The following is an 11,625-nucleotide window of genomic DNA, read 5'->3' on the forward strand; positions in this document are numbered from 1 at the left end:
AAACCAAAGACAATGAGGAAGATGATGTGAGAGGAAGAAAGAGAGGGAGAGGAGGAGGAAGGGAAATTACTTATAGATCAGATTTGCTTCCTATAAAGATACCAGGGCTAATTGGAATTGACCAAAGAGAAAAATAAACAACAACAACAAAAATCAAACTCCAGTACCAACTAGCCTTACCCCAGCAATGGCATGCGCAAGTAATGTCTTCCCACAGCCTGGTGGCCCATGCAAGAGAACTCCACGAGGAGGTACGACACCAAGGTGCTGGTATACCTCTGGGTGACGCATGTGTATCAGCATTTTGCAGACTTCCTGTCAAGAAATAAGCATAAAAGATGTCTTCCTCAGTCCAAACCAGAAATGCTGAGTCAAAGTAGAATAAAATCTTCTGTTTTTTGGAACACTAAAACATACTACATAGAACACAGGCTTTAGGCTTCCACTTGAGTTTGAATCCTGGCTTTGGTATGCTGTGTAAATAAATGATATCTCCACACTTCTGTTTCCCAAGCTGTAAAAATATCTACCTCATAAAATACCAAGAAAATTAGCTAACACAGAGACTGTAACAGAGGAGACACTAAGAAACTGTAGCCATTACTATTAGGACTGTCAGAACAGTATAACATTTAAAGCATGTACTTTACACACACTAAAACTAAGATTCTGAAAGGACAGGAAGCTTCATTTCTCTCTTGGCACCCTCAATGATCAGGTTTGCTCATCGCACCTTCCCTGTCTTCTTTTCTATATTCACTTCACACTAAAAGCCAAAGATGCAGGGCTGGAGAGATGGCCCAGTGGTTAAGAGCACTGGCTGCTCTTGCAGAGGACCTGGGTTTGTTTCCTAGCACCTACACGGTGGCTCAAACTGTAACACCAGTTCCTGGGAATCTGGCACTCCCTTGTAGCTTCTGAGAGCACCACACATGCAGAGGTGCACAAACATACATGCAAGCAGAACACCTATACACATAATTTTTTATTTAAATTAAAAACAAACAGGCTTTGTTTGTGTAAATGCAATGCCTTTTCCCAACTGGCACTAACTTTTAATGTTGCGTCATTGCCTCCAACATCTTCAAACTTCACACTGGAAATCTGCAACTCTACACTCCTTGCTTTAGCTAGTAAAAAACAAAAAAGTTGAAAAGATTAGTGATTCCTTACCAAAGCTCCATTAGATTAAAAAAAAAAGTTTTCACCTAGGCATTTCCACACACAAATTGTTCTCAAAACAACTCAAAATAGTGAAGCCCTCTCTCAAAGCAAACTCAACCCTGCCATCTACTGCTACGCACTCACCTTTCTTTTGCAGAATAGCTTCTATTTCTCCATCTACTTCCTGAAGATCCGCCGTCTTTCTTTTGTTTCCTTTCCCCTTTGGCCTACCTTTCCTTTTCTTATCACTTTCCAGAAGAGAACCTTTTAAATTCTGGGGAGAAAATATAAACTTAAATATGCTATACTTCAAATTACAATGTTAACAGATGGTTTTCAAAGGCAGCAATATATACACACACATTTGTGCTGTAGCTATTACCAATCTCTTTCATGCCTTCCTTCAGAAACCTAAAGGTACAGCTTAAATCTTAACAGTTGCTAACTTTCTTTCTAGGTTCTGCCAGCTGACCAGTTAAATTTATTTAATCTCTTCTAAAAGACTTAATACAGGGCCTGGGGAGATGGCTCAGTGGTTAAGAGCATTGCCTGCTCTTCCAAAGGTCCTGAGTTCAATTCCCAGCAACCACATGGTGGCTCACACCATCTGTAATGAGGTCTGGTGCCCTCTTCTTGCCTACAGGCATACACACAGACAGAACATTGTATACATAATAAATAAATATTTAAAAAATAAAAAAAATAAAAGACTTAAACCCTGTCTCGAAAAAAGCAAAAAAAATAAATAAATAAAAGACTTAATACAGATAAACAATATCTTACCTATGTTCTCCATAGATGAACAGTTACAGCTTAAAGCAAAGAAAGATATTTGGGGAAAGACCCAATAATAACATAAAAGGAAAACCTATTCCCCCCAATACTTTGATGATGAAAATAGAAGGATCTAATAGAAGTTAAGGGCTTTCTTAGACATAAATTTCAACAATGGACTAAGCTACAAGAGACCCTATTTCAAAATCAAACAAAGATTTTTTTAAGTCCTTATCATAAGACCATGAGAACTGAGTTCAAATTCTACCCCACGCCCATAAAAAGCTGTGTGTCATGGGGTAGTCTGTAATGCCAGTGCTGGGTAGGCAAAGACAAGAGGGTCTTTGAAGCTTGCTAGTCAACCAGTCTAACAGAATCAGAAAGCCCCAGATTTAGTATGAGACTTTGAGACCACCACATGCCCCATGTGAGTGAATGTGTGAGTGTGTGTGTGTGTGTGTTCATGCGTCTGTTTTAGACAGGGATTATCTAGGTAGCCTCGGCTGTCCTAGAACTTGCTCCATAGACCAGGAAGGCCTTGAACTCAGGCATGCATCACCACCAGCTAGCTGACTTTTCTTCCTCAAAAGGTAGACAGACTACACTTAGGAATCTATTCAACAGTTGAAGCACTAGAGGCCTGTACTAGGATAATGACAGAAGCAGTAAAAATGATAAAGCTTTCTGTGTATTTCAAAGTAGTTGCGATTCTTTAAAAAAAAAAACAAAAATAAATTATAAGTATTTGCTTGATGTTAGATTCAATAAAAAGACTGCATATACTCCAACACATGGAACTACATTGTCACTATAAAAATACCTGTATCTTAACCAGGCAGTGGTGACACACGTCTTTAATCCCAGCACTCGGGAGGCAGAGGCAGGTAGATCTCTGTGAGTTAAAGACCAGCCTGGTCAAAAGGAGCTAGTTCCTGGATAGGCTCCAAGGCTACAGAGAAACCCTGTCTCAAAAAAAACCAAAAAACAAAACCAAAACCCCAAAACCAAAAAAGCCTGTATCTTGAGCCAGGCATGGGGGTGCACAGCTATAACCCCAGCACTCAGGAGGCAGAGGCAGGCAGATCTCTGAGTTTGAGGCCAGCCTGGTCTACAGAGTGAGTTCCAGGATGGCCAAAGATATACAGAGAAAGTCTGTCTCAAACAAACAAACAAAAAACAAAAACAAAAGAAAAAGAAAATACCTGTATCTCAGAATCTGGCTTTAAGTTGCTTTGGTCATCTGATAGGTCCAAGAGATGACTGTCTTTCTTTCCACCTGGGGTTTTGTCAATAAACCATCCTCCCTCAGATTCTCTGGCAGGGGTCTTCAATGGCATGATGCTCGTTTTAGAAGTCAGCAATGGTGTTGAAGTGGTGGCTTCTCCTTGGTCCAACTTCGAAGTGTTTGAAACAGAGTCAGAGTTTCCTTTCCGATACAAAGACAGCAGGGAGTTGTTCATGTGATTTGCTGACTGGCAGAAACATGATCTCATTTAAGTTACTCAGGAAGTATTAAGCTTTAGTACCTAAACTAAGAAGCTTTGTGTATTTTACTTTAAACAACTTCTCTCACATTTACAGGCAGAATACACAGGCTATTAGTTAATTTCCAAAAAAGTTTTTACTATCCAAAACTACTATAATCACTCTAAGGTAACAGAACCAGGCCAATTCATAATTGGTGATTAAATAAAATCAAGAGGTATGAAAATGGACCAGTAATCAGTGAGTCATAACTCAATACTAGATCAAATATAATGGAGTACTGTAATCACTTTGTTAATAAATTTAAGGCCTCATTTACCAAGGAAGGATAAACTAAGAAGCAACCGTTAAGTAACTTGGCACGTTTTTGCTGTATCTTTTTATTTAGGTCTGTCATGTTGCCTCCTTGGCAGAAAGTACAGGCTGCCCTTGTACTTAGAAATCTGCCTGCCTGTGCCTCTCAAGTGCTGAGATTAAAGGTGACACAGACTGATGTATTTCTTTATTACCTGCCTTAGTATTCTAATCTGCCTTTAGTTTTGGCTATTGTTTTCTCTCCTTTTTCTTTATATATATTTTTGTATATTTATTTATTATGTATACAATGTTCTGTCTGTATGCCTACAGGCCAGAAGAGGGCACCAAACCCCATTACAGATGGTTGTGAGCCACCATGTGGTTGCTGGGAATTGAACTCAGGACCTTTGGAAGAGCAGGCAATGCTCTTAACCACTGAGCCATCTCTCCAGCCCTCCTTTTTCTTTATATAACTAATTATACAAGCGTAAGTACTGGAAGGAGGACTAAACCATTGATAATATGTACAGAAAGCATTCAATTATGTATTGATAAAGATAAACAAGGTCCTTCATTCTATTTTTTATTTTTCTTTTAAGAAAGGATCATAATGAGTAAGGAAAACAAAACTGGGGGCTAGAGTGATGGCTCAGCAGTTAAGAACACTGGCTGCTCTTTCAGAACACCCAGGTTCAGTTCCCAGGACCCACATGATGATGGCTCTTAATTCTAGTTCCAGGATATCCAATGTCCTCTTCTGAACTCAGGCACCAGATATGCATATGGTGCACATACATACATGCAGGTAAAACAGTAATATAGATATATACATATATATATATATATTAAAAACAGATGAATCTTAAAAGAAAGGAAGAAAAAAAGAAAAAAGGAGTAGGCTCACAGAATGTCTGACTTACCTGTGGGTCTGGGTAATCTTCCATGTCTGAATCATCATCAGAATAGCTTTCAGTGTACCTAAGGAATTTAAGAGAGAGAGAGAGAGAGAGAGAGAGAGAGAGAGAAAGTAAAAAAAGTTTTGAAGGCTTTTCTCTGATAACATAAAAAAATTACTATCTCAAGTAAGTTAGTATATTAAGGTAAACATGATGAGTCCAAGGGCTGGCTGGGGTGGGGGTTGGTGCAGACCTTTAATCCCAGCACTTGGGAGACAGAGGCAGGCGGATCCTTTGAGTTTGAGGCCAGTCTGATCCACATAGTGATTTCCAGGACAGCCAAGGCTACATAGAGAAACCCTGTCTTGAAAAATCAAAACACCCAAAAACTACAACAACAAAAAAAGGGAGAGCTGGATCAGCGGTTAAGAGCACTTGCTGCTCATATATAAGACCGAGGTTGGTTCCTAACACAATGACCTCTACCTCCAGCTTATAGGATATATATGATGCCCCTTGGGGCCTCCACAGGTACCCACATATACATGGCATCCCCTAACACAAGCACACTCACTTAGAATTTTTAAAACTTAAAATAATTGAAAACAAAACAATACAAATCTCAGATCAGTGTACGGGTCAACCATCATCAGAGAAGCTTATTCCATCATCATCATCATCATCATTATTATTATTATATTTTGTTGTTTTGAGACAAGAGTTTCTCTGTATAACAGCTGTGGCTGTCCTGAAACTCGTTCTGTAGACGAGGCTGGCCTCGAACTCAAACAGATCCACCTGCCTCTGCTTCTGAGTACTGGGATTGAAGAAATGCACCACCACTGCTCAGCTTGAGAAGTTTATTTGTATAGTAGATGAGAATCAGTACAGAGACCCACAACTGGATCATGTGCAGTGTAAGACTTTGAAGCACTCAGCTTTAAATGGGATGTCGTCACCAAACCCCTCCCTCAAGGCTCAGGAATCTGTGCAGAGGAGGTAGAAAGATTGCAAGAGCCAGAAGTAGTGGATAAATCCAAGGAAACAGTCTTCCAGACACAAGAGCACTGATGCACACATGAACTCACAGACACCAAGGCAGCATGCACTGGACCTGCACAGGTTCAAACTGGACAAAGTCCACCACCGAAAAGGAAATGGGGATGAGAAGTAATTCCAATTGAAAGCTACTAGGCAAGGGGATATCACTGGGGAGATTAACTACACTCCAAGGAAAGCCCCATTTTGGGAGGAGTTAGTTGGCTAACATAAAACAAACTCCAAGTTTTCTGTGAGACCTTTCTATTTTGGCTTTTTTTTCCTGTCTTACTAGTTTTTGTTTGCTTTAGTTTTCATTTTTTGTTTGAGGCAGGTAAGGGAGGTGGGGAAAATCTAGGAGGAACTAGGGAACAAAACACATTGGTGGCACACACCTTTAATCCCAGCACTTAGGAGGCAGAGGCAGGTGGATCTAGTGAGCTCCAGGATAGCTAGGACTACACAGTGAAATACTGTCTCAAAAAACCAAACAAAATAATAATAAAAATAAATCTCAGGAAAAAGAGATCAAAGGAAAGTGGGATTTGAAAATTCATTTTAAATAGCCAGGTGTGGTTGTGTATGCCTTTATTCCCAACACTTGGGAGGCAAAGAAAGGCTGATCTCTGTGAGTTGAGGCCAGCCGGATCTACCAAGAATGTTTGAAGATAACCAGGACTACACAGAGAGACGCTGTCTCAAAACTAAGCTAAATTAAAAATAAAAATTCATTTAACCACTTAGAACCCCGTGCTTAATATCATGGAATATCAGCTTCCTTATCTATCAATATAAGGACTGTCTCATATTTTTGTTTTCATGTTTACAGGTGCGTTTTGCCTGCATGTATATATGTGCACCGTATGTATATCCCCGAGAACTGCAGTTACAGACAGCTGTGAGCAGTCATGTGAGTGCTGGGAATCAAACCTGATTCTTCTGGAAGAACTGAGCCATCAATCCAGTTACAAAAACATTTGCATTTTTAACATAAGTACACCAGCCATAACAGATTTAAACACTAAAATTTCTGCCATCTTTTAGTATACCTGGCATTATATTAAAGCAAAGAATAACAATGATGACAAGACAACTGTGCTGGTAATACAAAACAGAAAACAATTCCAAAGTCATATGATATAAAGATTACAGTAAATCTCTATAATCAAGTGTTAAGAGAAAACTCACAGGGCTCTAAGAAGGCCCAAGACATCTTCACTGATGGTTGAAGGCTGAATGGGATTTGTAAGTGGAAATGAATACTCAAGTTACTGAAAGCCAGTCCAAATATCTTTAGGGATAGAGAACAAGCAATACAACTGGAGGAACAGACAATGCAAGGCAGGAAAATGTTCAGGTACAATTGCACTGTTGGCCAAAAAGAGCCGCTGAAAGTTTTCTGAATATGAATGTGGGACTTTAGAAAAAAATGCTTTGCAATACTTACTCATCTTCATCTTGTCTTGCTCTTTTTGCCAGATGTTTGTCCTCTAATTCTTTAAGATTCTTAAGTTCTTTCTCACTACAAATGATGCTAAATACTGAAACAAATAAACAATAAAATGCCATGAGTTAAAACAATTATTTCCATAAATGTTGATAATTCTGCTCAAACAGTGAAAGACTCACCTTTTTCTACTTGAATCCTAAAAGCATTTCTTTTTCTTCGGCCATAATCTACACTGGGAAAAAAAAATTTTTTTAGCACAGTTTTCAAAAATATATTCCACGAAACTTGCACACTATAGAATCCTTATTGTTCTTATTGGTTGATAAATAAAGCTGCTTTGGCCTATGGCAAAGCAGAATAGGGGCAGATGGGAAACCCAAGCAGAGGGAGTCTGGGAGACGCCAATCAGCTGATGAGGAAGCAAGACGTGTAGAAAATGAGGCAACACCACAGCTACATGGCAATATATAGATTAATAGAAAATGGTTAATTTAAGATATAAGAGCTAACTAGTAAGTCTGAGGCATCAGCCAAACATTTATAAGTAATATTAAGCCTGTGAGTGGTTCAGGAACTGGTGGGCAGGAGAAAAACAAAACAAGAAAACAAAGTACTTAATTTAAATGGAGACCTTGAAGTGGTGAGGCCTTTATTAAGCAAATGTAAGCATATTAAAATGTAAGAAATCAGAGCACAACAGCATCTCAGACAATAAGGTAAGAATAACTAAACCAAACCAGCCCAAGATTAATTCTTTCCTAAATGGTGCTTAGTTAGGACTCAGTCAAGAGAGCTACATAACATTAAAAAGATAAAGGCAGGCCTGAGAGAACACACCTGCAATCCCTGAACTCTGGAGGCTGAAGCAGGAGGACTGTGAGTTTGAAGACAGCCAGTAATACCTAACAAGACCCTTGTCTGATAAATAAAAGATAAACTAGAAAATGACTAACTAAAAGCATAAAACACAGGCACAACTATAACAAAGAGAGAGCCAGCAGATGGTTCAGCAGGTAGGGCTGTTTGCCACATAAGCCTAAACCACCTGAACTTGATCTCTGAAGCCCATAGAGGGTAGAAGGAGACAACTTCACAAAGTTGTCCTCAGACCTCCACATGCATGATGTGGCATGACATATGTACACGTGCACACGTGCATGTATACACACAGAGGGAACATGCTGGGAGATTTTTTTTGTTTTTGTTTTTCAAAACAGGATTTCTCTGTAGCTTTGGAACCTGTCCTAGAACTTGCTCTGTAGACCAGGCTGGCCTCGAACTCACAGAGATCCACCTGTCTCTGCCTCCACCACCCGATCCCACTGGCAATTTTTTTAGTTAAAAAAAAAAAAGGAGAGGTGTTTTTGCTGAAAAGCACTGAGACTCCATACTTGGACCCACGACTATTAACTAAGAATAGGATGAAAGCCAGCATCTCTGCCCTAACTTCTACTTGTTTCTGGCTCCTGCATGAGGACAGTAATCACTCCAGCAGTGTCTACCCTAATCTTTTTCATCCCCCTCTAGGCTACAAGTTTGGAAGTCAAGTTGGGCTGCAGGAAACTTGCTCTTAACAACACAAAACCCAGAGGCAGGTAGATCCCTGTAAGGGGGAGGCCAGCCTGGTCTACAAAGTGAGTCCCAGGCCAGCCAGGGATACACATTAAGACTCTCAAAAAACAAAATAAAGCAAAGCAACACAAACAAACAAAAACAACAAAAAAAGAAAGTACCACTCACACAAAATAAGGGCATTAACAGGTATAAAAAAGGAAATTGGTCAGATCAGGTTAAATAAATATGTTCTCTAAAGACATCCCTTCAATGGCTGTGGTTTTTGGGGTTTTTTTTTTTGTTGTTGTTTTTTGTTTTTTTCGAGACAGGGTTTCTCCATAGCTTTTGGTTCCTGTCCTGGAACTAGCTCTTGTAGACCAGGCTGGCCTCGAACTCACAGAGATCCACCTGCCTCTGCCTCCCAAGTGCTGGGATTAAAGGCGTGCGCCACCACCCAGCTCAATGGCTGATGTGAAGACTGGTTTTCAATGGTGGTGGAAGTGACATTCCAAGAGGGAACTGTGACCCTGTGAGGGGCATTTCCTAAGTCACAAAGACTGGAGAGCATTAAGAGAATCAGTGAGTGAGGGCACAGTTACTGGGTATTCTTGCTTAAACAACAATTCTACCTAAAAAGCCTACTGCTCCTTCAAGACTCTCAGTTGTTCAGCCATTCATTCGTGACAGTGAGAAAACCCGAGTTGAGTTACCTAAGCTGGGACCTGTCTGCTGTATACGTAAACCCATGTTGAATACTTTTAAAAGAACTGAACTTTGTAGGAATACAATTAGCTTATAAATTGAGAGATTCAACTGTTGTTTTTTAATTCAACCTGACATCTTCCTTCCTCAGCTTCAGGTGGTGGGCTTATAGATATGGCCACCAGGCCTGACTCACATTCCTTGACAGAGTCTGAGAGCTGAGGAAGAACACGCACCAGCTTTTAATTTTCTGATGAAACAGAAATGGAAGTAATATAGCAGTATCTCTATCTCCTGGCCAACTGAAGAGAAAATAAAAGGAAAAAAGGAGCCATTTCCTCCAGGGAACGGAATCAACACTAAATATAGTAGATGATTACAGGTGTTTGGATAGCTGATTTGGGATTTAGGTTTAATGAATTGGTAAGATAACACCAGCAGATATTGAAATCAACTGAAAAATTAAATAAAATGAGATATTTAAAATGGAAGGGGAGAGGGATTTAAAAAACAAGGATTTAGAAGTACACTTCTTTACCTGTACATTTTTTGCAAATCAGACGCTAAGATCCCAGTGTCCACGTATTTGCCACATCTATTGCTGGTGAGGTACTGAAGAGAAAATATGATTTCTGTCAGTAAATTCAGAGGTTGAATTATTCCAACACATACTTCTATGCAAATTCCTCAGGAATAAAGTATACCACAAAATATAAAAACATATCACAAACATAATTTTTTAAAAAAACTATTACAATCTGTAACTGGATTGTTTTTAATTTTTTTTTTTTCCAGACAGGGTTTCTCTGTGAAGCCATGCCTGTCCTGGAACTCGCCATGTAGACCAGGCTGGCCTCGAACTCAGATCTCCCTGCCTCTGCCTCCTGAGTGCTGGGAGGGATTAAGGGCATGTGCCACCACCAACCGGCTTAGAAGATTTAATTAACATACTTAGCCACTAGAATATCTTAAGTAGTAAGGGCTTACTATACATCCTATGTTCTCAAACACACATGACCAAGCAGCAAATGTTTGACATCTGCCACTCACAAAGCTATCAGCTGAAGCTAGGGCTGGAGACAGCTACTAGTGAGCAGAGATAACTAGGAAGTCGGATATAGAGAATTCAAGATAGCTGGGTGGTGGCGGTGCAGATGCAGGCAGAAATCTGAGTTCGAGGCCAGCCTGGACTACAGAGCAAGTTCCAGGACAGCTAGGGTTACACAGAAAAACGAGAGACAGAGAGAGACAGGCAGAGAGAGAGAGAGAGAGAGAGAGAGAGAGAGAAACAGAAACACACATGCCTTTCAGGACGTGTGGTGGCAGAGCCATTAACCTGGTATTGGAGAAGCAGAGGCAGGAGACGTCTGTGAGTTCAAGCCTGGCCTGGTTTCTCTACATAGCGAATTCCAGGCCAGGCTGGGCTACACAGTACGACGCTGTCCCAATAAAACCAAAGAAAAAGAAAATTTCTCCCTCCCCTCAACTCCGTGCTGCTGAGGGCATCACTAAAGGCTAATATCACCACACAGCGCTCCCCAGCTACGAAAATAAGAAAACACTGGCAAAAAGCACCCAGGCTCCCTTTTTACTGTTCCCCTAGAGTAACCGCAAGCTCTGGAATTAACGCTGAATTGTGGGCACCGAGGGCACTGGAAGAAAAGCCATGTCCCGACTTAAGAGGAGGTCGAATCCTGGCCTCGATGAGGAGGGCAGGCCGGGGCAGGCGTCCACGGTGGGAACATCCACGCACCCTGCCGGAACCCAGCCGCGGCCTGAGGCGCCGGGCAACCGCACGAACGCCGAGCCGCGGTAGTCTGGGAAACACACGCACCTGAATGACCCGCTGCTTCAGCTTCCCGTCTATGAACACCGCAGGCCTGGGCTTCATGCTGCAGGGGCCAACCGCGGGCACTTCACCTTAGCTGCAAAGCCTGCGGCAGCCACCTTACCCGATGCACCGGAAACGGAGCGCATGCGTCGTCCCCCAGCACCGGAAGTGCCCCCGGACCTCACCCCCTACCCCCACCTCCAGCCCCGTGCGCACACCTTCTCCTCAGCCCTAGAGCTCTGGAAGTAGAGAGGATTGCACTGCTAAGAAGAACGGGAAGACCTGGCAGTGCGCGCGAGTTTCTAACCCAGTTCTTTTTTCAGGATTGCGCAACAGGGCCTAAACGGCTAGGCCCGCTTTGAAGACATTAAACTTTATTGGTTCCCAACTGAGCAAACGGACACGGACGCCAACCTTTGTGGCTGCGCAGACTC

General features: G+C 41.4%; 1 protein-coding gene across 3 annotated transcripts in view; it reads right to left on the reverse strand.

Annotated features, from left to right (window-relative positions):
- Nvl (nuclear VCP like) overlaps window positions 1-11,317 on the reverse strand; it is a 52,326-nt gene extending 41,009 nt beyond the window's left edge. The window contains exons 1-10 of one of the 3 annotated variants that reach the window (XM_041635472.1): window positions 11,195-11,317; window positions 9,899-9,972; window positions 7,284-7,336; window positions 7,102-7,195; window positions 5,187-5,189; window positions 4,641-4,698; window positions 3,141-3,410; window positions 1,309-1,438; window positions 1,054-1,130; window positions 181-315 (exon numbers count right to left, since the gene is read on the reverse strand). In XM_041635472.1, coding sequence (XP_041491406.1) covers window positions 181-315; window positions 1,054-1,130; window positions 1,309-1,438; window positions 3,141-3,410; window positions 4,641-4,698; window positions 5,187-5,189; window positions 7,102-7,195; window positions 7,284-7,336; window positions 9,899-9,972; window positions 11,195-11,251 — 951 coding nt within the window. In that variant the 5' untranslated portion in view covers window positions 11,252-11,317. The remainder of the gene's footprint in view (window positions 1-180; window positions 316-1,053; window positions 1,131-1,308; window positions 1,439-3,140; window positions 3,411-4,640; window positions 4,699-5,186; window positions 5,190-7,101; window positions 7,196-7,283; window positions 7,337-9,898; window positions 9,973-11,194) is intronic. The other 2 variants (XM_041635474.1, XM_041635473.1) reach the window with 2 other exon arrangements.
- Window positions 11,318-11,625: the final 308 nt, after the last annotated feature.

Source organism: Microtus oregoni, unplaced genomic scaffold (assembly GCF_018167655.1).
Source record: "Microtus oregoni isolate MIOR12 unplaced genomic scaffold, Mior012 000047F_ref0000412, whole genome shotgun sequence".
In the NCBI taxonomy this organism is placed as follows: Eukaryota; Metazoa; Chordata; class Mammalia; order Rodentia; family Cricetidae; genus Microtus; species Microtus oregoni.